At 47.7% G+C, this 25,405-nt stretch overlaps 2 protein-coding genes across 2 annotated transcripts; both read right to left on the bottom strand.

Moving 5' to 3' along the window:
* Positions 1-2,415: 2,415 nt before the first annotated feature.
* LOC137157448 (putative olfactory receptor 10D4) lies at positions 2,416-3,348 on the bottom strand. The gene is made up of 2 exons (XM_067554698.1): positions 2,984-3,348; positions 2,416-2,866 (listed from the first exon to the last, which is right to left on the bottom strand). Exons 1-2 carry the CDS (start codon positions 3,346-3,348, stop codon positions 2,416-2,418), a joined length of 816 nt encoding a protein of 271 aa, XP_067410799.1.
* A 14,104-nt stretch (positions 3,349-17,452) lies between these two features.
* Positions 17,453-18,142, bottom strand: LOC137157449 (olfactory receptor 14A16-like). Its single transcript, XM_067554699.1, has one exon. The coding sequence runs from the start codon at positions 18,140-18,142 to the stop codon at positions 17,453-17,455; it is 690 nt and encodes a 229-aa protein (XP_067410800.1).
* Between the last annotated feature and the right edge of the window lie 7,263 nt (positions 18,143-25,405).

Here is a 25,405-nt window from a genome sequence, read left to right as displayed (position 1 = left end):
GCAGGGCTGTGTTAGGGGTTTGTCAGCACTGAGCTCATGGATCCGTTTGCTGCTGCCAGAGCAGAGCAGTGTCAGTAAGGCCCTTTGCAATTCTTTTCATCGCTGTCATTTCTTGCTGTTCCTGTGGTGGGCATCTTATTTGGGAGCCGGAATGAAGTGGCAGAAGGCAGAAGTTATAATTAGTCTCTGTAGATAGATTATCCCAGCTCAGTCATAACATACCATGACTTGCAGTCACCTTTGGGGTTAATTAAAATGCAGGTGTTCTCATGAATGCCCAGGGGGGCCCTTATCACTGTGCTGGGTAGCAGCTCCGACCTTACTCTTGGCTGGCGCCAGCTGAGTTCCATGTGTCATTGCCACAAACAGCAGGGCTGGAGCTGCATTTTACTCTTTTTATTTGTATTCTCACTGTTCTGATCAGAGGCGGCTGGGACCTGCTGTTGGTGGGCAGAGGGCACGGTTCAAAGGCACACACACGCTCTGCTCGCAGCTGCCCCTCCCTGTAGCTCCCACAGCAAAGTGTTCGCTTCTCCGTCTCCCCGCGGCCGCACCTTGCAGCCTGCTCCATGAGCCGCTGGACAGGGAGGTGGGCTGGCCAGCAAACTGGCAGAAATCTGCATGGTCACCTGACCCCTCGTGCTCCCACCCTGTGTCGCCTCTGATTCTTATCATTGGTATTATGGTCAGACCTACAGAGTGGAACTCAGATGTGGGCCCCTTTCTGCTGGGTGTTGCGTGGACACATAGTAAGAGACTGTCACTGTCTGAAATGGATACACATTAAATGGATGGGAGAGACAAAGGATTTAATGATGCCTGTTTAACAGATGGGGAAACTGAGGCACAAAACAATTCAGTGAGTCAAATAGGGAATCTTCCACACAACCTGTCCTTGAACCCAGATCTCCTGTGTCCCACTCCTTTGTCTTAGCCATGAGATAATGCTTTGCAAATAATCCCATGGGCTCTTTAAATGTAGGTGTGTTGGGTTGATAGAATTCTCAGTTACTAAATGTTATAGCCACCTCCTCTCCCCCCTTCTCCCTCTGGAGCCATCCAGTGCCCAGGGCCTGGAGGTCAATGGAGCTTTCCCATTGTCCATCATAAATTACAGCCGCTTTTAGAGTCCATGTCCACAGCTGTGCACCTCTCTTCCATTCCAAGTTCTCTTTGCTCAGTCGCCCTGTTCTGGGTTTGTGGCTCTTTCGAAATTGGTTTTCTGGACAACGGCAAAGAAACAACAGAGAAAATTCAGGCTGAGCCCCAGCCGTGAAAAGGGGAGCTGCAGTGCAGGGAGTGGTGCAGGCAACTCAGGAGGGGCGCTCCTCCCTCAGTCAGGGTTGTTTTTTAATGCTGGGATGTTGTGATAGTGTGGACTGTCCTGCAGGGAAAAGGGCAAGTGGCATGGCTCATATTATCTGCCCCAGTTTCCTTTCCTTTTTTAATTTTAATTGTTTTTTTATTTATGGGCAAAATCCTACTTCCTAAGAGCTGATGACGACAATTCACAAAAATATTTTTTTTTTTTTTGTAGAAGACCATTAGAGGGTACTGGGCACTGCACCCACACACAGACCCTGCCCCAAAGAGCTTACAAGAGAAATGGGTGGGAGAAAAGACTGATTTGTACCACAGTGCATCAGGTGGAGAACTGAGCCCCAGAGAGATTAAGTCACTTCTCCAACTTCTAATCTCAGACTTCCACTTTAGGTTGGAAATGTCAAAGGGGCCTGAAGTGAACTAGTTTTCCAATTGCCGCAGACTTTTAATTTCCTTGGGCACTTTGGAAATCACAGCCTCAAAGTCCAACTCTTTTTCCTTTCCTATTTTTGCTGTTTTGTTAAATTTCACTTTTTATTTGCCAGTCTCATAAATGGGTCCAGTCCTCTCCACACACTGGTTTGCAGGTTTATTTTTAATTTGCACACCAAGAAGCAGCACAGGCAACTTAGAGACAAGCTCCAATAAAACAGCTGAGGGCGGGAAACAGGAAAAAATCCTCTTTTGAGTCCAAGGTTTTGGTTTCATGCACATTGAATGTTGCTCAAAATTCAAGTGCAACGGATGCAGAAGACACAATACATACGTAGCACAAGCCCAAAACACAGTGCAGGTGATGAGTGTAAAGTTCTCACCTCCGTTAAACCTTCTATTAGCTTTTTTTCTTCCTTTTTATTTATCTTTCTCTCTCTGTCTGAGCAGAGGGTAAAATGTACAAAACCACCCAAGTGACTTAGGAGAGTAAATCTCATTTCCAAAAGCCATTAAGGAGCCCAGTTCTCACTGACATTCAGTGGGACGTAGGCTCCCAACGGCAAGATTTTCAAAGGTGCAGATAGGCACATAGTGGGATTTTCAAATGGATCCTGGTGTTTAGGCCCAGATTCTTGTTACTTCTGCAGATGCAGCACATCAACTTGCAGTCGTCTGACCCCCTCTCAGTTTCCTCAGAGCCCGTTTCACGTCCTTGTTCCTTAGTGTGTAGATGACCGCGTTCAGCATGGGCGTTACCACATCGGTAGAGATCTGCAGAGCAGTCGCCACCACTTTGCTCAGCCGTGGCTGCGTGTAGACCATGATGCAGGGCCCAAAGCACAGTGTCACCACCATCAGATGTGAGGTGCAAGTGGAGGCTGCATTGCGTCGCCCTTCGGCTGAGTTCATTTTCAGAATGGAGTAGACGATGCGGACGTAGGACATGAGGATGAGGAGGAAGCAGGTCATGGGCACCAGGCCATTATTGTAGAAGCCCAAAGTCTCAATGACGTATGTGTCTGCGCAGGCCAGCTTGGCCACAGGGAAGATGTCACAGAAGTAATAATCCACCACATTGGGCCCGCAGTAGGGCAGCGTGAAGGTCAGGCTGGTGAGAATGGTGGCGTGGAAGGAGCTGGTGACCCAGGTGCCAGCAGCCAGGATGATGCACACCCTCCAGTTCATGATGATCAGGTAGCGCAGCGGGTGGCAGATGGCCACGTACCTGTCAAAGGCCATGACAGTGCAGAGCAGTTCCTCGGTGCAGCCTAGGAACTGGTAAAAGAAGACCTGAGACATGCACCCTCCCAGCGAGATGACCCTGCTCTGACTGCAGAGGTTGGCCAGCAACTTGGGGGTGATGATGGAGGCTAATCCAAGGTCCAGCACAGAGAGATTGCAGAGGAAGAAGTACATGGGGGTGTGTAGGCGGGAGTCAGCGAGGATGGCTGATAAGATGAGCAGGTTGCCCAGCAGGGTGCAGAGGTAGAAAGCTAAGAAGACGATGAAGAGGATAGTCTGAAGGCCGTCAGTGTTGTGGATTCCTAAGAGTATGAAATGAGTCACCACTGTGTGGTTGACCAGTCCCATGTGGAAATCATTCCTGTGGTAGGGGAGAGAAATAATGCCCAAGAGTTACAGAAACAAAAGTATATATCATCCTTTTGCTGCAATGCTCACCCTTCCTTCCACTGCTGCCGCTTTACTGCATGTCACCCCACTACTCACTTTCACTCGTAGAAGTTTATATTTACATCATTCTCATGCCTGTTGGGATCAGGTCCTCACTGTGCAGTGCAGAACTCAGAAAGAGAAAATGTCTGCCTTAAAGATCTTACCATCCAAAGACGAACAAACAAAGGGGATGTCCTATTATATTCTACTCTATTCCAGTTTCTTCTCTTCTCTCCTCTCCTGTTCAAATTTCTTCATCTCTATTCTATACAGGCTCTTACCCCGTCTTTATCACTACAGCATCCTAAAGCCTTCCACTTGTGGATTAGGTGATGTCACCAACGTTTGTCATATGTGGTTTGTTCTTTCTCTCATCCTTCTGCACAAGGATTATTGGGTGTGCAGTGGAGTTCTTTGTTTGGGCAGGGATTTATTTTTATCAATGTAGGTGCTGCTCTGTGTTTGTGTTAAAGGAGAGGGTGTGGATGCAACATACGAACAAATGAATCTGGTGAAGAATTGTCCCAGCTTTGTTAATGATATGAATTTTTTGAGGGTTTTTATGGGGGTTAGAGAAAAAGGGAAAAGGAACGAAGGAAGAATAGTAACAGCGTGTCATCTGCTCAGCCATGATCAGCAGGCTGCGTTCTGTGAATATCACCACAGGGGATTTTTAAGGTCAGATTTGAAGGACAAAAATGAAGTGTCTATTTGCATTTTCTCAGGGAGTTTTCTCCATGCATCAGAGGTGCTATTGAAAGGGAGAAGCTGTCATGTTAGGGTTATCACATGCTGGCTACACTACAGAGGTTACAGCAGCGTTGCTGTAGCACTGCTAGTACAGACAGGCTAAGCCGATGGGACAGAGTTCTACCATCAATTTAAATACTCCAGCCCCCACTAGCAGCGACAGCCATGTCAGTGGGAGAAGCTCTCCCACCAACACAGAGTTCTCCACACCAGCGCTTATGTCGGTGTAACTTACGCTGGCTTATTCAGCCCCCTGAACAACATAACTTATACCAACCTTAGCTGTGGTGTGCACATAGCCACACAGAGATTACCGGAAAGAGGGAGATAAATGATACACATGCACACGAGAGAGACAGGAAGACAGGTCTCTGCAGAGAGACACACGGACAGATGGATGGACGGATTTTTCTCCAAAGAAAATATTGTCCTTGAGTGAGGCGGAGACAGACAGATTTCAAGACAGGAAGAGAGTGAGGCACAGAGAGGAAATCTTTACCAAACCAGTTGTCTTACACTGGCTGCATTGGGAGAGGATGATCCAGCTGAATGCAATTTTTCCTCTTCCCCCTGGCCGTGACTCCTGTGTAGAATCGTCCAGATTTCTTACCCAAAACAGCACATCACACAGCAGAGGTGCCTGGTCTGTGCTTTTGTTATCCAGCCTGCAGACCTAATCGTCTCCGAAGATAGCCAGGGATGTCCACAGCCTATTGCCACATGCTGCTGCAGAGCTCCAGAGCTTTTTCACAGCTTCCCACAGCCTTTAGGCTGTCCACTGTCTTTAAATCACCCAAGGTCCCTTTGGGACCTGGTCTCTGAATCCCCTCCAGGCTCCTGGTCTGAGACCTCAGAAGAGTCACCAATTAACTGAGATTTTGCATCATTTTAGAGGACACTCACAGACCCCCAGGACCAGCAGCTCAGCTGGCATAAATAAGGGTAGCACTAGTAAACTGAAAGGGCTGGATCCTCATTTCCACCAGGCTGCAGATTCTCCTCTCACTCGCCATGATCTGAATCCTGAGTAACTCCATTAGATTCAAAAGGGCTGTTTCCCCTCTGTCACTCACCCTGCTGGTGTAAATCAGGACTAAGTCCATTGGACTCAAAGGAGCTATGTAGATTTACACCAGCTGAGAATCTAACCCATAAATGATGAGTGGACATGGGATGTTAATTATCATCTAGTCTGTCCTGCTGTGTAACACAAGCCAGCGAATTCGACCCAGGAGTGTGAAATAGAGGTGAACTGGTCCAGGTGTTCAGCTAGCGCTGTCTGTGGCCAACAGAGCTTTCTCCTTTGTTTGTATAAGCTGTTGCTCCTGTGCCTCCTTCTGTCTTTTTGTGCACCTGGATGTAGTCACGCAGTTGTGTGGTTATCTGTGAAGGTGAAAGTCAGCGCTTTGCAGATGTACTGCGTATGTCCCGTGCACCACTTGGGATCACCTTTTGCTATCCAGTACAGACTGGCAGTATTGTGGTCCCTAGCAATTCCAGGAAGATCATGGCTGCAATGTTCTGGGTGCTGCTCAGACACAGCGTAAGACAGTCCCTGTCTTTTAGAGTTCACAAATGTAAGAAGGCTTATCGGCCCCATTTTACAAGGGGGAACTGAGGCACAGAGAATTTGAGGGTGAGATTTTCAAAGGAACGAGACTCCCAAAACTCATTCTAGTGCAATGGGCTTTGGGCTCCTAACTCCTATTGGCTTTCTTGAAAATCTCAGATTGATTGAATTGTCTGAGGTCACAAAAGTAGTCTCTGAAAGATCCGGGAATCTGACCCAGATGTTCTGGATTCCAGTCTGAGCATTACCCCCAACACCATCCCTTCTCTTTCCACTGGGATGAACATCACTCTGTGTCTTTCTGGGTCTCGGGCATGTTCTCTTACCCAGCCCTTTGCACAGCCAGTGTTCGTGGGGGGAAAGGATCTTAAGGGTTTAAGGTTGATTTAACTTAACAAAGCTGCTCCTTCACTAGCCAGGTAAGGCTCGTCTTGCACCTCTATTGTGCCTCCATGCCAAAGCTTTATCGGTGGTTAGCTACATCGCTGGCATAGCCTGTAACCTAAACCAGTCCATAGACCCACACACAGAGGGTGTGACAGAGCCAGGGAAGCAGGGCTGTGTTAGGGGTTTGTCAGCACTGAGCTCATGGATCCGTTTGCTGCTGCCAGAGCAGAGCAGTGTCAGTAAGTCCCTTTGCAGTTCTTTTCACCCCTGTCATTTCTTGCTATTCCTGTGCTAGGCATCTTATTTGGGAGCCGTACTGAAGTGGCAGAAGGCAGAAGTTATAATTAGTCTCTGTAGACAGATTATCTCCGACACAGTCATAACATACCATGACTTGCAGTCACCTTTGGGGTTAATTAAAATGCTTCTCCATCTCCCTGTGGCTGCAGCTTGCAGCCTGCTCCAGCAGTCACTGAATAGGGAGGGGACCTGGCCAGCAAACACTGGCAGAAATCTGCACCGTCACCTGACCCCTCGTGCCCCCACCTGATTCTTATCATTGGTATTATGGTCAGACCTACAGACTGGAACTCAGATGTGGGCCCCTTTCTGCTGGGTGTTGCGTGGACACATAGTAACAGACTGTCACTGTCAAAAATGGATACACATTTAATGGATGAGAGAGACAAAAGGTTTAATGATCCCTGTTTAACAGATGGGGAAACTGAGGCACAAAGCAATTCAGTGAGTTACTCAAGGTCAAATAGGGAATCTTCTACAGAACCTTTACTTCAACCCAGATCTCCTGTGTCCCACTCCTTTGTCTTAGCCACAAGATAATGCTTTATAATTAATCCCCATTGGCTCTTTAAATGTAGGTGTGTTGAGCTGATACAGTTCTCAATTACTAAACACTATAGCCACCTAATCTCCCTCCTTCTCCATCTACAGCCATCCAGTGCCCAGGGCCTGCATTTCAATGGAGCTTTCCCATTGTCCATCAGAAGTTACAGCCCTTTTAAAAGTCAATGTCCACAGCTGTGCACCTCTCTTCCATTCCAAGTTCTCTTTGCTCAATCGCCCTCTTCTGGGTTTGTGACTTTTGGAAATTGGTTTCCTGGACAACGGCAAAGAAACAACAGAGAAAATTCAGGCTGACCCTGGCCATGCAAAGGGGAGCTGCAGTGCTGGGACTGGTGCAGGCAACTCAGGAGGGGCGCTCCTCCCTCAGTCAGGGCTGTTTTTAATGCCGGGATGTTGTGGTAGTGTGGACTGTCCTGCAGGGAAAAGGGCAGGCAGCAGGCTCACAATATCTGCCTCAGGTGCCTTTCCTTCATTTATCTTAATTTTTTTCATTTATGGGCAAAAACCCACTTCATAAGAGCTGATGACAATTCACAAACCCTAACCCTCTGCACACACTGGTTTCCAGGTTTATTTTTAATTTGCACACCAAGAAGCACAGGCAACTTAGAGATGAGGTCCAATAAAACAGCTGAGGGTGGGAAACAAGGAAAAATATGTATTTGAGTCCCAGGTTTAGGTTTCATACACACTGCATGTTACTCAAAATTCAAGTGCAACGGATACAGAAGACACAATACATACATAGCACAAGCCCAAAACACAGTGTGTGTGGTGAGTGTAATGTTCTCACATCCATTAAATCTACTATTAGCATTTTTCTTCCTTTCCTCTTTATCTTTCTAGCTCTCTCTGCGTAGAGGGTATAATTTACAGAACCCTCTAAGTGACTTAGGAAAGTAAGTCTCATTTCCAAAAGCCATTAAGGAGCCCAGTTCTCACTGACATTTAGTGGAACATAGACTCCCAACGGCCAGTTTTTCAAAGGTGCAGGCAGGCACATAGTGGGATTTTCAAATGGATCCTGGTGTTTAGGCCCCGATTTTTGTTACAGTTCAGGGCAACTGCACCTGCATTTTCCCCTGATGGTCCAGCAAGGGCCAATGCTCCCAGCTCCCTAGCTGTTGCTTTTCTTGGGTGGAAACCCACATCTCAATCCTTGCTGACTGGGGTCTTTCCAGGCTGACCAGTTCCCTTGTTACAGGAAAAGATTTGCTTGCCCTGACTCCCGGATCTATCACCAGGACTGACTGAATAACCACGCCGAGGTTCAATCCGATCAGCTAACAATTTACTGAAGGGACAACCCATGGACTAAACTTTTACATAAAACATTGGCATTAGGAATGAACTGTGGGGATAAACCCCAGGCCCAACACCAATAACACAGCCCCCTGGATCCCTCCGTCTCTGGTCTATATTCACGTTATTGCTTCGCTCCACCCAAGGAGTGCTGCTCCCGACCTGGTCAGACGTCTGCTTCTCGGCCTGCTCTTGGGAAGGGCACGAAGTAAACAGGACACCCTCGCCACTCTGCCACTAAGATGGGCAGCCCCTGCCTGTGGCTCCCACAGCCTTAAATCACTTCGGTTCGGGTCCCTCCCAGCCAATCCCCAGCCAGGATTTTTCCTGCCTTGCTGAGTGGTGCACCCGGCACTCACATTATGCACACGGCCCCAGTGCTTTGCATGCGGCACTCAAATGGCCAGGCTTCCCGCCTTTTTTCCCCATCTCTAGGCAGACTATTAGGCGTTGGCATCCTGCCAAGCATCTCCATCCAGGCAACTCAAGATGGATTCCACAATTTAAAAATGGAGTCCATTGGCTCAGATGGAGGGGAGGGCACCAAAACCACACTGATAAACATTTCCCCAACACCCTTCACTGTCTTTTTCCCTCAAAAGATTCTCTGCTTAAGCAGCCCTGCCTTGCTTCTCCCCTCAGAAGTGGTGCCCTGTGTAATTACCTCAGGTACAACCTACCACACAGTTCTGTCTAAGCAAGCCTGGTTTATTCTTAAGGTAAAACACCACAGAGAAAACCTATTAAAAACAATAAAAGAACCTACATGCAGGCTAATAAGCTTAGCAGAGATCACCCCAACTCCACTATGGACTGTGTCAGGTGATTAGTCCCTCAAACCCCACAACGGGGTCTCTTCTCTTCGCAATAACACACACACAGCTGCATTTTAATACAAGGGCCTCCAAGCTATTAAAGCTCATGCAGTAAGGTTAATCCACAATATTGCAGGAAATGGCTGTCTGTCCCCCTTTTAAAAATCTGGCCCCAGATATCTAACTCTGGTTGATTTCAATGGGGGCTAGGGGCCTGCGAGCTTCTGAAAATCCTGCCAGGTGTCTAAATATCCTCTGGCCTAACGTCTAGATTTACAAAGAGGTTTATGTGCCTAGTGGAATTTACTAAGGCTTTTAAATAGGTCAGGTGCTCAACTCCCACTGACAGTAAATGGGAGGCTGGTGGCTGACTCACTCAAGGTGCTCTTGAACACCCTATTAGGTGATAAAATGCCTTTGAAATCTGGTCCTCAGGAGCCTCAATCCCACGGCCTTTCAGTGAGATTTAGGCCTGGTCTACACTTACCTTAAAATTTGGCGGCAGTTGATGGAGTTTCACAAGCTATGCAGAGTAGATTGCGTAATGCCCGTCGACTTCTTAACTTCCATTGTGCACAGCGTCTTCACTGCGTCGCAGTACTTGAAGGGGTCGTTTTCACAAGTCGACTTCCACATTGATTGAGCGGCTCCTCACTGACCGCTCAATTGACCTGGATAGATCGATCTGACAGTGGCGAATTTGCTGCTGTCAGTGAAGACGTGCCCTTAGACTCGTAAATGCCTCCATCACTTCTGATGGGGTTGGGATTAGTCCTGCTCTGAGCAGGGGGCTGGACTAGATGACATCTTGGGGTCCCTTCCAAGCATGTTCTTCTATGATTCTATGAAAATGTGATTTAGGTTCCTAAATCACTAAGGTGCTTTTGAAAATTTTACCACAAATCCATTGATCTTCAGGACATGCTGAAAATGCAAATGTTCTCCAAGGGTTGTTAGGTAGCTCTCTAGAACAGCTTCCTGCTGACATGTGGTTTGTGCCAGTTGATTAAGATAATTTTTTTCTTCCCTTTCTTGAGTTTGCCGAAGTTGCTGCCCTGGCTTCTGTAGATTTTTCTGATTAGTAGATCTCCAGATAGACAGGTGAGGCTGTATGGGGAAGTAGAGAGACAGAGACTGTCACACAAGCCGCTGAAGAGCCATGCGGATGAATTCGTAGATATATTTCACTCTTCACCCACGTGCTACTTCTGCAGGTGCACCACATCAACATGCAGTCGTTTGACCCCCTCTCAGTTTCCGCAGAGCCCCTTTCACCTCCTTGTTCCTCAGTGTGTAGATGATCGGGTTCAGCAGGGGCATAGCTACATAACCAAAGAGCTGCACAGAGGTCACCGGCACTTTGCTCTGACGTGGCTGCATGTAGACCAGGGCGTAAGGCCCAAAGAACAGCGTCACCACAGTCAGATGTGAGGCACAAATGGAGGCTGCTTTGCGTCGCCCTTCGGCTGAGTTCATCTTTGTGATGGTGTAGACAATGCGGACGTAGGATGCGAGGATGAGGAAGAAGCAGATCATGGGCACCACTCTAGTGTTGGTAAAGCTCATGGTCTCGATGATGTATGTGTCTGCGCAGGCCAGCTTCACCACGGGGAAGATGTCACAGAAGTAATAGTCCACCACATTGGGCCCGCAGTAGGGCAGTGTGAAGGTCAGGCTGGTGAGAATGGTGGCATGGAAGGAGCTGCTGATCCAGGTGCCGGCAGCCAGGATGGCGCACACCCTCCAGTTCATGATGATCAGGTAGCGCAGCGGGTGGCAGACAGCCACGTATCTGTCATAGGCCATGACGGTGCAGAGCAGGCACTCGGTGCTGCCTAGAAACTGGTAAAAGAAGACCTGAGACATGCACCCACCTAGTGACATGGTTCTACCCTTGGTCCAGAGACTGACCAGGAATTTAGGGGTGCACATTATGTTATGTTATGTCTCCATGTGTTGGTAGTGACCATCCTGATGCCATGATCCTTGGCTCTCAGACCTCTGCAGGGCTCATCGGTTGAGCTTTGAACCCACTAAGCTGGGACTAATTGACCTTTTTTCAGCCAAAACTTTATCCTGTCAAAACAATGGGCAAATGTCAGGGTGTTTTCCAACTTTATTTACTGATGGGATAGTTTAAATTAATTGAAAGTTTTCTTTATTTTGAGTTTTGCAGATTTGTAAAAGTATTTAGGTGCCTAGTGGGGTTTTCAAAAGCAGGCAGGCACCTAACTCCCATTCATTTCAAGGCATCTCGGTACCTATCTAGATTTTTAGGCACCTTCACACATCTGGTGCTCGGTGCCTAATACGTACAGCTGGTCAAAATTTTGTCAGTGACTTTATCAAAAACATTTGTGTACAACACAAATTTTCATTTTTCAAACAATATCAGACAAACATAATTAAAATATTTACATTTAATGGACAGTTCTCACCTTCTGTCAATGTTTTTGTCTTTTGACACAATGGGGAAAGGGAAAAATCTGAGAGAAATTGGAGAAACATTTCTCATATTTATTTACTTTTTTCCCCACTTTTTCAGTGCAAAAAAGAGGGACAATGAAAAGAATGGGTTATTCCACTTTCTCCTCTTTTTTCCTTTGTTTTTTTTTTTTTGCCTCTGAATGCAGTAAAGTGAAAGATATTTAAGGCTTTGTGGAGGTTTTGTGGTTTTATCATTCCGAATCTTTTCAAAACTTCCTCAACTTTGGAAAAATGACACAGCGGCTAAAGGAAAAATGCAAAATTGAGAAAGGGGGGGAAGCAACCCTGGATATTGTTCATTTTATTACATTTATTTGCCCACATGGATGCGGCTCTGTATGGGAGCTGCCACTGCTGGGGCAGGTGTGAGAGGAGAACCCTCTGCACAGGGCGGTCTCAGCCACCCAGAGAATGATAAAGAGGACAAACAGAGAACCCCCTTTCCTTGCAATTGAAATATTATGGGGTGAGAGGGGGGGATCCCCACCCCCACTGCACGACATATCAGCCATGACAGGAGACATCGTTACCTGTGGGGGAAGTTGGGCTGTGGAGAGTCTCACGAGAGGCTGGAAGAAAAGATAGGAGAGGGGGAGGGAATGGGGTGTGGGGGGATGTGGGATGTGGTAGGGATGGGGGGATCTCTGAATGACAGACAGAGGGACAGGAGCCAAGGGAGGCCACTCATCCACTGCAGGCAGAAGGAGAGTTAGCGCTATCCTGAGCTGGGTGCTCCTGGGCCGGGAGCTGGGGTCTCAGCTCAGCCATCATCGGTCTGGTCTGGGTGCAGGGAGGGGGCCAAATCCTTCCCCTCTGACAGAGGAAGAGGAAGTCACAGTCTCCGGTGCCATCACCGCCCAGCTCAGTGGCTGGAGAGGCAGCACGTTCTCAGGGAAGGAGGGGCAGAGGGGAGCTGGCCACTTCCAGCCACCATCACTGGGGCCTGCTCTGGCTTTTGTAATTCAACGCAGTGCTGGTGAGAGGGGCTGGAGCATCTTTCAGGCGTGGGCCATGGGCACAGCTTGTGTAACGAAGCCTCCCTTAAATTACACTCGTTTACACCCACTGAGGATCTCTGAGCTCTAGCCCTTTGACCCCAGCTAGAATCTGGCCCGTTGACTCAAGGGAGCTACGGCCCGTTGACCCCCAGAGCTGGTAAACTGGCCCATTGACTCCATGGGAGAATGTTAGCAACAAGAAGAAGGTCATGAAAAGTGTGGGCCCCTTACAGAATGGGGGAGGCAACCTAGCAACAGAGGATGTGGGAAAAACAGAAGTACTCAAAGCTTTTTTTGCCTCTCTTCACAGACAGGGTCAGCTCCCAGACTGCTGCACTGGGCAGCTCAGAATGGGGAGGAGGTGAGCAGCCCTCAGAGCTGAAAGAACAGATTCAGGACAATTTAGAAAGGCTGGACATACACAAGTCCATGGGGCAGGATGTCATACTTCCGAAGATGCTGAGCGGGTTGGCTGATGTGATTACAAAGCCATTGGCTATTATCTTTGAAAATTCATGAAGATGGGCAGAGATCCTGGATGATTGGAAAAAGGCAGATATAGTGCCCAGCTTCAGAAAAGGGAAGAAGGAGGCTCTGGGTAACTACAGACCGGTCAGCCTCAACTCAGTCCTCGGAAAAATCATGGAGCAGGTCCTCAAGGAATCCATTTTGTAGCACTTGGAAGAGAGGAAGGTGATGAGGAACAGTCAACATGGATTCAACAAGGCCATATCATGCCTCACCAACCTGATTGCCTTCTATGAAGAGTTGACTGGCTCTGTGGATGTGGGGGTAAGCTGTGGACATGATATACCTTGACTTTAGCAAGCTTTTGATACGATCTCCCCTGTATTCTTGCTGTTGGATGAAAAGACTATAAGGTGGATAAAAAGCTGGCTACATCATTGGGGTCAATGGGTAGTCATCAATGGCTCGATGTCTAGTTCGCGGCCAGTAAAAAGCGGAGTGCCCCAGGGGTCGGTCCTGGGGCCTGTTTTGTTCAACATCTTCATTAATGATCTGGAAGATGGGGTAGATTGCACCCTCAGCAAGTTTGCAGAGGACACTAAGCTGGGGGGACTGGGAGATATGTTGGAAGGTAGGGATAGGATGCAGTGTGACCTAGACAAATTGGAGGAGTGGGCCAAAAGAAATCTGATGTGATTCAACAAGGACACTTAGGATGGAAGAATCCCATGCACAGCTACAGACTGGGGACCGACGGGCTAGGAAGCAGTTCTGCAGAAAAGGAAATGGGGGTTACAGTGGACAAGAAGCTGGATATGAGTCAGCAGTGTGCCCTGGTTGCAAGAAGGCTAATGGCATATTGGGCTGCATTAGTAGGAGCATTGCCAGCAGATGGAGGGAAGTGATTATTCCCCTCTTTGGCACTGGTGAGGCCACATTTTGATTACTGTGTTCAGTTTTGGGCCCCCCACTACAGGAAGGATGTGGACAAATTGGAGAGAGTCCAGCGGAGGGCAATGAAAATGATTAAAAGTTTGGGGCACATAACTTCTGAGCAGAGGCTAGGGGAACTAGGCTTGTTTAGTCTTCAAAAGAGAAGACTGAGGGGGGATTTGATAGCAGCCTTTAACTACCTGAAGTAGGTTCCAGGGAGGATGGAGCTAGGCTGTTCTCACTGGTGGCAGATGACAGAACCAGGAGCAATGGTCTCAAGTTGCGGTGGGGGAGGTCTAGGTTGGATATTAAGGGAAACTTTTTTAAATATAGGGGTGGTGAAGCACTGGAATGGATTCCCTAGGGAGGTCGTGGAATCTCCATCCTTACTGGTTTTTAAGGTCCAGCTTGACAAAGCCCTGGCTGGGATGATTTTATTGGGTTTGGTCTTGCTTTGAGCAGGGGTTGGAGTAGATGACTGCCTGAGGTCCCTTCCAACCCTCATTGTCTCCATTTTCTTCACCAGTTATTGCTGATGAGGCTCTGGCCCGAGACTCTGGTCAAAACTCAGCCATGACATGAACACTGGTGTAAATTACTTGTCTGCTATTATGTTATGTTATAGTTCGGTTTGGAAATGTTAGATATTTATTGGTAAATGTCAATAAACTCACAGACACACCAACAAAAACTATTTCCATCAATAATAACCAAAATTTACAGCTAAAAATGCTTAAAACACATAATATTCTTCAACAGTGGACATTTAAATGGATAAAAACTTGGAAAACAATGCTGAAAAATAAACATTGATATCCTCCGCTGTAATTATAAAAATCAGCTTCTCCCACGCCTAGTTGTGACTGTGGTGTAAGTGGGACAGGTCCATTCCATGTGCTGAGCTGACATTCACACCCCACCCAGGGTAAGTCTAGTCACGTCCCAGCTGAGAAGGGATAGGGCCAGTTCTTGACCTAACAACAATCTCTATTTGTCATGAAGACAGATTTCTAACTGATTGAGACAGTCAAGGAGGCAAAATCTGCTGAAGAAGAGGAGAATGATTTGGGCAATGCATACAGAACAGGAAATCGACCTCAGGGAAAGGGCCATGGATATGGCAATGGTGACAGAGCAGGGCCTTATGTCTAGAGTCTTCCGTGGCCAAGAAAACGGGAGGGCAGAATTATTTAATGAGACCTTCCAACACAGGAACAGCCATAAAACGAGGCATCACAGACCTTCAGCGCATGCTGACTGGCATTGCTCCGTGTGTTAGGCCAGTTCACACCACCTGGGGATCTGTCCCCGTGGATTTCAATGGTGCTGTGGCTGTTTGAGACCAGCAGAGAACGTGCCCCCATTGAGTAAAATGGAGCTAAGCCAATTTAGAGTAGCTGGGAATCTTACTCAGGGACATCGGTGGAATGATGCTGAATTGAACCAGCTGGGAAACTGGCCTTTCCTTTCGATTCGATCTCTCCGTTGAACTGGCGACCGGTGGAAATTAACCATTTTAGAAAGTCCCACAGCTTTGCATCTGCAGCCACCGTTCATGGAGTCACAGAGTCAGAGAGTTCAGGGCCAGAAGGGAACAGCAGTTCATCCAGTCTGCACACAGGAACCGAAAGGAGACCAGAGCAGGTGAGACCCGTGGGACAGCAGGACGTGTATGTGCTACGAACAGAGAACAGGAGGTGCCCCCGTGTCCAAGCCCCCACGATGGCAGGGAAATGATTGTGACACACACACAGAAAATCCTGGCAATTGACCGACACCCCACACTGCAGAGGAAGCTGAAAACCCTCCCAAGCTCCCTGCCAACCTGAGCGGGGGGAAAATTCCTTCCCGACCCCACATGTGGTGTTGGGTTAGACCTTGAGCATGTGGGCAAGAACCAGCCAACCACGCACCTGGGAGAGAGAATGGTTCAGTGCCACCTCAGAGCATGGGCCCACCTCACCCGATGGCCCATCTCCAGCCCTGGCTACTCGGAGACTTCAGAGGAAGGAGATAAAAAACCCGCGCAGAATGCACTGAAGGGGGAATCCCCTTCCTGACCCCTTTCAATGGCCAGAATAAACCCTGAAGCTGAGCTTTAGGAAGATAAGACACAAAGCATAAGTGAGTCCCGCCCCCCACCATCAGAAGTCACCATGACCTACAATCGCACTCATACATTTGTCTGTCTCTCTCTGTCTTAAAATTAATTAAGTCGTTTGCCCCCCACACCACCTATTGGGAGACTACTCCAGAACCGCACACTCTGGTGGTTGGAAACCTCCCTGTGATTTCTAGCCAGTCTCTGGATCTCTCAACTCCCAAATGGACACTGGATGCAGGCTCACACAGCGCGGCTTCCTGCCCCATCCAGTGCTTAAACCACAAATGGTAGCTTATGAGCCAAGAAGGCTTCGTTCTTCAGTACACAGGCTCGGGCTTGAAAATCTAAAGCCCTGAGTTCAAATCTACCTGTGGCAGATCGTTGAGATAGAGTTACACATAGGAATACACAAAGGAGCGTGCTGCCCCCTCCCTCCTCACGCACACAACTGCCCCACATACACACAAACAGGTAGGAGTGCAGAGTCCAGAGTGGCTCCAGGGTAACTGAGATCAGAACACGGCTCTAAAGGCTCATGTGCAAAGTGAGAAGCCTGCAGCAACGTGGAGAAATGTGGCCACTGCGCAATAAAGGCACATGTCGGACCTCAACGGGTATGGATTGGCCTAGCTCCATTAACGCCAATAGTCCAGATCCCCAAATGGCGATACACACCATGAGAGTCAGCCCTGCTTTACTGAAGATCTGCTCTCACATACACCAGTGTAACAGCAGCCTGACTCCTCTGATTCCACTGAGCTGCTTCGGATTTACACACACAAGGCAAGAAATCTCCAGCCTTGTCTTTGGGCACCATGAAACAGGTAGAAGTGGCCAAGCCATGCGCCAGGTACTGCTCTGACAGAGACTGAATGTCTGATTCTCCTCTCCCGCACAATTTACACCAGTGACACTCCACAGTCGGGCCAGATCTTCTGCTTGTGTAAATGAGCCCAGCTACCTTCACGTCTGTGGCGTTCATCTGGGTTTGCATTAGTACAAGTGAGCTGGGAATCAGCCCTGTCTGAGTGTGAGCTGTCATGGATGTCATGGAGTTTAACGAAGGGGAAAGGGAGGCAATGTCTATTGGAGAAAGGTGGACAATTAATTATGGGTGGAAAAACCTCCACCCAGTCAGTCTCTTCAGGCACCTTTGATTTCCTTGTTCCTCATGCTGTAGATGACAGGATTTATCAGGGGGGGCGCCAAGGAATAGAGAATAGCCACGGCAAGATCCAGAGCAGACGGAGAGCTGGAGGTGGTAGTCAAAGACACCAGTGCAAATAAACATGGAGACCACAGTGAGGTGAGGGATACAGCTAGAAAAGGCTTTGTGCCGGCCCTACTCAGAGGGGATTCTCATCACTGCTCTGAATATCTGAACATACGACAAAACAATGAAAACAAAGCAGCCTAGGTCTAAAATGGCACTAAAGGCAATCGTGCCTGTTTCACTGTGGTATGTGTTGGGGCAGGCCAACTTGAGGAGCTGGGGGATTACACAGAAGTACTGGTCCACCACATTGTCTCCACAGAAGGGCAATGCAAACATGCTCCCGGAGTGCAGGGCGGAGTAGAGAATCCCACTGATCCAGGCACCAGTGGCCATTTGGACACAAGCTCTTCTGTTCATCACCCTCTCATAGTGCAGTGGCTGGCAGATGGTGACATATCGGTCGTAGGCCATGACGGTGAGGAGGTAAAAATCTGCTGTCAAGAGGGAGAGGAAGAAAAAGACCTGGGCAACACATCCATCATAGGAAATGGACCTGGTGTTCATGAGGGAGTTGAGCATGGATTTGGGGAGGGTGACAGAGACGGATCTGAGGTCCAGGACAGACAGATTCATCAGGAAGAAGTACATGGGGGTGTGGAGGTGGTGGTCGAGGGCTATGGCCATAATGATAAGAAGATTCCCCATCAGGGCTGCCAGGCAAATCACTAAAAACACCACGAAGTGCAAAATCTGCAGCTCCTGAATGTCAGAAAATTCCAAGAGAAGGAACTCGGTCGTGATGGTTCCGTTCAACATTTTCTTCCTCAGGATGCTGTGTGATGGCTGTGAAGGGAAAGAAACGAGTAAGGGCTGGGATTAGACCAGTAAAATAACTCTCCTTTTGTCTAAAACCACCCTAGTTTTGTTAAGTCAGATGCTCAGCTCGTGCAGGCTGGTACAATATGGGAATGGGGCTCGGGAAAACACCCTACTGACTGGAATGGAGTTACTCCTGATTTACACTGGGATGAGAGAAATTAGAATGAGTTCATTGGAAACCGGGGAAGTTACTCATGGTTTACACCTGGATGAGAGAGAGGAGAATTAGTACCTACTACTTTTGAGGTATTCATACATCAGCATCCCGCAGTGGTTGGCGAGCTCTGTCTAAGAACGTATAAATGTTTCTCTCTTCAGTTTACGGAGGAGAATCTGGGGCCTGGCTGCCCACATCTGCTTCCAGGGGCCCTGCTATGAATCCAGGGTAATTTCACTGGAAGCCAGGGAATGACTCCGCATTTGTACTGCTGTAAACAGGGGCAGCGTCTAGCACGGAGGTGACCGAATCCAGTTGTGATTACGCAGTGAACTCGACCCCGTCCCCCGTTCTGGCCATGGTTCCATACTCGCTGCGAGAGAGTCGTTCCAGCCCCTCCTGCATCTCTAACCACTCATCTAAACCCCCTCCTCGAGCTTGGCAGAGAACACAGGAGTCCTGACTCCCTGTCCCCCCTGCTCTATCCCACTACACCCAACACCCCTCCCTGAGCTGGGAACACAAGTGAGGGGTTTTCACCCCCAGAGCCCTCCTGTAACCACTACCCCAGGCTGCCTCGCAGCCCCTCTCTATCCCACGATGCTCCACTGCCATCAGCACTGCCGGCTGAGAGTGACAGTGGAGCGTCCTCCGCCAGCGAGTGGGAGTGGTAGCGATTCTCCGGTGGGTGCTGAGGGTGCTCCCCCAGTGTCGGGAAGAGCCCAGTCCAAGTCCCTGCGTCAATGACTATTTAATTAGTGATACAAAGGGAGCAGCTTCCAGAGGAGGCTGATCCAGTTTTTTATCTCAGAATAACCCGGAGCCAAGTGGCTCAGTCACGCTCCTGTAAAGCGGGAATTCCAATCCCTTCTCATGCTCAGTCAGAGGAAGGAACTGAATCTGGGGCTGTCACATGCCAGCCGAGTGCCCTAGCACCTCAGCTTCTAGTTATGGGGGGAGGGGGCAAAGAGGGGGGTGCCTGGTCCACTGTGCATATGAGAAACAGATCCCACCAGTTCTGGGTCCTCTACACACTGGACTAAATGTTCTCCCAGAGCCGCACACATAACCCAGGAGTCCTGGCCCTCAACCTCCTGCTCTCACCCACCTGATCCCATGCCCCTCACAGAAATCTGTCAGACAGAGGTAACGGCAGACATAGAGATACGGAGAGCAAGAACCAGACACAAACTGATTAGATAGATTGATAGATAGATTGATGGCAGATGATGTGAAAACAAACTATCACGGAGACATGAGTAAGAAAAGCACACAGACAGAGCGTGAGAGAGAAACACAGAACTAATACAAACTAACAGGCAGAGAGAGAAGAAAGAAAAACTAATAGAGAGGGAGAAGTACAAACAAACTGATAAACAGATACAGAGAAAACTAATAATAACAAATGAATATAACAACGAGCTGAGAGTGTTTGTCACAGTTTGTGGACAATTTTCCTTTAGACTCCTCAATCCATTCTAAAATGTATGTGTGCCCCCACTCCCCATAGGAGGAAATTGAGGCACGGATATACTGCTATCTCTTTCCTAAGGTAACTGCTTCGGATGTCCTCAGTTTCTCATGCCTAAACTGAGCTAAGAGTGAAAAAATACAGACTGTCATTTACAATCTTGTCCGTAAAGTGCTACTCTGCAACCCCCAATAGATTTCATTGGAAGAGCAAACTCACAGTCCTGGCCTGTGTGGAATCCTCCCCGAGTGAGATGGCTTCTCTCCTCCAGCTACAGACAGCTACTGGCCTCTCTCTCTAGCCCCCCACACACCTCTCCATCCATCTGTCTTTCTATCTAATGCCCCTCTCATTGTATTATGAGCAGCCATTCCCCCTGATTCTGAGGCTGAGCTGCAGGAAAAGCACTGAGATCTGTGCTCTCTGCAGATGAGCAGTACGTAAAACTTTGCTGCTGCAGGAAAATGCTTTATCCATGTTTGTTTTCGAAGGGCTCGTGGGACTCACTCCCTGGAGCCCCGCACAGCCCAGAAGCAGAGGCCCAGAGGCAAGAGATAACGTCTCTCTGCTCTCTACTTTCCTGAAAAGTTTCCAGAAATGACAATAATCAGAGATACAGCGAGGCAGCAGGGGTTAGAGGAAAAATTGTCAGGCAAACACCAGTGGCACGCAGGCTTGTGCTCCAGACATCGGGCATCAATTCCTAGCCCTGCAATTTTATTTGATCACGTCTGCTTGTTGCAGATCAGAGGAACCGTCTGCCTGGGTCAGACCTTTGGACCATTCCATCCCACATCCTGTCCCTGACCAGCACCAGCTGTTTCAGAGGAAAATCTAAGATGCCCCATAAGGGAGAATTCTTGAATGAGCTGCCCACGGCGGAGTCTCCTCACCATGGCACCCATCAGCTAGTGGCTGATCTCTGCCCCGAGGAACATCACTTTCTATCCCCCGTAGAGTTCTATCTCCTCTGGAGCAGTTCTGGTAAAATCAATAAAGGGGGATTTTATCTGAATTAGGTCACACCTCAAAGTAACACCACTCTCTGGTCAAAGTCGGCTATTGCTTCTTACATGTCATAATACCTCCCGGGGACAGATTACCCCATGGCTCTGAAACAATCAAAGAGGAGACCGGTCCCTGCACAGTCCATCCCGGTTTATAGCTCGTGGTGGGGCTAGCATGACCAGTGATGGGATTTCCAAGGTTGCCTGTGGATATTTGGCCATCAAATTCCAGTCAGTTTTACTGGGGATTGGGCTCCCCCGTCCCGTGGGTGAAAATCTCAACACATAGATTTAAGACCAAAACCTGCAACTCCTTTCTGGTGACATTTTTAAGGTCATTATTCAACATTTCAAAGGCATTTTGGCCCCTAAAGTTACCGCTGTGTCCCTAGTGGGCTATTTTGAAAAAATTCCTAAGCGGGCTTGGCACCTAATTCCCATTTGATTTCAATGGGAGTGAGGTGCTGACTCTGCTTAGAGACTTTGATAGCTACACTAGGCACCTATCTGCACCTTAGGCCTTTCCAAAACTGGCCCACCATGTGTAAATATCTCACTGGTGTGAAAGCGAGGAGCAAAAACAGATGATACACATAATGGGTCAGACCCTCAGGTATTTGGGTCTGGTGTTTGGCTGCTGTAAATTGGTGTGGGCCTATTGAAGTAAGTGGCACTGCGCTTTTTTACATTAGTTGAGGATTTGGTCCCAAGATGTGACTCTTATTTACACCGCATAATTCCAGAGTCAGTCCTGTTTCTTAAGACATTTAAGGCCAGAATCTGATGTCAGCTGAAATGTGAAGGTTCATGGACTGATAGAGTTTAATGCCAGAAGGGTCGATAAGAAAATGTGGTCTTATTTCCTGCATCTCACAGGCCATTAAATATCACCCAGTTGCCACTGTTCTGAGTTGAATAACTTGGGTTGTGACTAAGCACGTTCTATGCAAAGGCATCTGAAGAAACCCAAGAAGTGGAGAATTCACCTCTTCCCTAGGTAAATGTAGAGTCCAGTGGAGGGTAATGAAAATGATTGGAGTCTGGAGCACATGACTTGTGAGGAGAGGCTGAAGGAATGGGGCTTATTTAGTCTATAGAAGAGAAGAGTGAGGAGGGATTTGATAGCAGCCTTTAACTACCTGAAGGGGGGTTTCAGGGAGGATGGTGCTAGGCTGTTCTCAGTGTTGGCAGATGACAGAACCAGGAGCAATAGTCTCAAGTTGCAGTGGGGGAGGTCTAGATTGGATATTAGAGAAAACTTTTCCTTAGCAGGGTGGTGAAGTACTGAAATGGGTTACCTAGTGAGGTGGTGGAATCTCCATCCTTAGGGGTTTTAAGGCCCAGCTTGACAAAGCCCTGGGTGGGATGATTTAATTGGGTTTGGTCCTGCTTTGAGCAGGGGGTTGGACTAGATACCTCCTGAGGTACCTCCCAACCCGCATTGTCTATGATTCTATATAGAGTAGCTCCATTTGCATCACCAGTTAATGCTGATGAGGCTCTGGCCCAAGACTCTGGTCTAAACTCAGCCGTGACACGAACACTGGTGTAAATTACGTCTACTATTATGTTACGTTATGGTTCAGTTTGGAAGGGTTAGATATTTATTGGTAAATGTCAATAAACTTAGATTGCATCATGCACAGCCAGAATGACCAAAAAAAATTTCCATCAATAATAACCAAAATGTACATATATGCAAAATAAGAAAAATGAAGCTTTATAATTCATTAACGTTTGACTAAGGCTATTTACTTGGTATGTTTTGACATGTGATTCTGATAATTTTTTTTAATGGTTAAAAAGCTTCAGCTCGTTGAATCTCCACTTCTACTGTTATTAAATAACTATTGTCTGACCCCCCCACATAATTCCCTTCAACTGATCAATAAAAATGGACAAAACTTGACAAATAAATGCTTAAAACACATAATATTCCACAACTGTGGAAATTTAAATGGATAAAAACTTGGAAACTGTGCTGAAAAATAAACATTGGTCTTCTCTGCTGTAATTATAAAAAAATAAAAATCAGCTTCTCCCATGCCTAGTTGTGACCGTGGTGTAAATGGGACAGGCTCATTACATGTGCTGAGCTGACATTCACACCCCACCCAGGGTAAGTCTAGTCACGTCCCAGCTGAGAAGGGATAGGGCCAGTTCTTGACCTAGCAACAATCTCAATTTGTCATGAAAACAGATTTCTAACTGATTGTGACAGTCAGAGAGTCAAAATCTGCTGTAGAATAGGAGAATGATTTGGGCAATGCATCCAGAACAGGATATCGACCTCAGGGAAAGGGCCATGGATGTTGCAATGGTGACAGAGCATAGCCTTACGTCTAGAGTCTTCCACGGCCAAGAAAACGGGGGGGCGGAATTATTTAATGAGACCTTCCAATACAGGAACAGCCATAAAACGAGGCATCACAGACCTTCCGCGCATGCTCATTGGCATCGCTCCGTGCAGTAGGCCAGTTCACACGATCTGGGGATCTGTCCCCATGGATTTCAATGGTGCTGTGGCTGATTGAGACTAGTGGAGAATATGCCCCCATTGAGTAAAAGGGAGCTAGGCCAATTTAGAGCAGCTGGGACTCTGACATAGGGACATCGGTGGAATGACACTGAATTGAACCAGCTGGGAAACTGGCCTTTCCTTTCGATTTGTGGAAACATGAAGTTTATCACAAAGAAAGTTTGAGCATGTGGCTGAAGGCTAAGAAGAAGTTAGGAGTGTGCTAATCGATTAGCGTGGTCAGCTAGGCATGGGCAAAGTTTTCTCAGAAGCTACATAAGATAGCACACTATCTCTTTCTTTTGACTGAAGTTGTGTTTTTCCAATTTAGCAATACGTTATGCACATGCCTTCTTTTGTAACCAAATACAGAAATGTAACCAAATATGGGAAGTTCCTTGTGCAGCTGCATGCATGACACTATTTGTGCAACTCACCATTATTTCTTCTTTGTATTACACATGCTTAATGCATTTCGCTGTATAACAATGACTTGGTAATAAGTGTGTATAAAAACCCTCACGCTACACAGCTCGGGGGCTCAGTTCAGCTGAAGCTGTTGCCCCAGGTAATTACTTTGTAAAAGGTCTTTTCCTTGCCCACCCAAACAGAAGTGAAGACTGTGTTTTCTTCCACAATTCTTGGTGCCATGACTCGGATTTCTGCAGCTCGCCTGGGTGTGCCAACGTCAGAGTCTACAAGGTCAGAGTAACAAGAATGAGAGTACAACTGCGGGCACCCTTCAAATTGTCCCTTAAACGGGGCAGTTTGCCGCTTGTGGTTCTGTGAACCTCGAAAGACTTGGGTGGTAATTCTATGTACTCTCCTCTTCTAATTCATGACCTGACTCTTTACCCTGCACTTATTGCCGGCAAAGCCCGGGATAAGGCTCATGCAATCATAAGAACTGGACTCGGATAGGGCGTGCAGAGCGAGAAGGGAGATCGGAGGCTGTCCCAACTTTGGACGCCAACAGCGCCACAACTAGGTAAGGGGCCTTTTGAAATCCCTAAGAGTTGGTCTCCGGGTCCATTGGCCGTGTTGTGCATCTCCCTTCCCACGCAGCCGCCTCTAACTGGACTTAATAGTGGGCAAATGGAAAACAACCTTATGGCTGGATCCTAGAAAAAGGAAACTGAGTAAGTCGACTCTGGTTTATGGTTTTGTATTGTTTGAAGGGATGTTGGTTATTGTATTAAATATGGGTATGGGACAAAGTAGAGGGGCTCTGCCAAAAGAGTCCCCTGCTTTTATATGTTTGTCAATTATGGTCCAATGGAACTCTCTCACCCATGATAATCCGGTCGAGCAGTTCCCAAAGGAAGGCTTTTTCCCATGACACAATTCTACACTTAAGAGGAGACTTGGAGTCAAAGAGAGCCAGGATTAAACAGCCTGAATGGCAGGCATATTTTGCATGGTATGAGGAGTCCTATAAAAGAAGGGAAAAGTCTAAGGTTAAAAGCTTGTAGAATACTATTACAAATCTGCAAAAGCAACTGGACAAGACTAAGGAAAAATCCACAGGAGGCTGAGGCCAAAGTGAAATCTCACATTCCACTTTACCCTCAACTTCCAACCAAACTAGAGGACAAGGTAGATGACCAGGATCAGAGGGATATTCTGGACTTGCCCCGGGCTTGCCGCCAGCCCCTTCCTCCCAGTCCAGCCTCATCTGGGGCAGGGGGCCCAAGCACTACGGACCCACCTCCCCCTTATAAGGCACCGCAAGATCCAGATAAATCCCCGATAGCTTGCCAATGGCCCAATAATACACAATATGAGACACCAATTAGTGATAGAACTCGTAGTAAGTATAATAGGCAGGCTGAAGCAACAGAGCTTATTGCCCATTGTGAAAAGTTCCGGGGGCTGGGGATCGTATTATGGAAGTGTATCAACCATGAAAGGCCACTGAACTTAGAAACATAGTTAAGGATTTCCCAAACCCCAGGGATAGCCCTCAAAAGTTTAAAGAAGAATTAGAAATATTGATTGTTACAACCCCACATACCAGGATTTGAACCACCTCCTTTAGTTAGTGGTC

This window comes from Emydura macquarii, unplaced genomic scaffold (genome assembly GCF_026122565.2).
Source record: "Emydura macquarii macquarii isolate MOO-44397 ecotype Brisbane River unplaced genomic scaffold, CSIRO-AGI_Emac_v2 contig_1544, whole genome shotgun sequence".
Taxonomy (NCBI): domain Eukaryota; kingdom Metazoa; phylum Chordata; order Testudines; family Chelidae; genus Emydura; species Emydura macquarii.
This window is presented reverse-complemented; position numbering and strand designations above follow the sequence as displayed.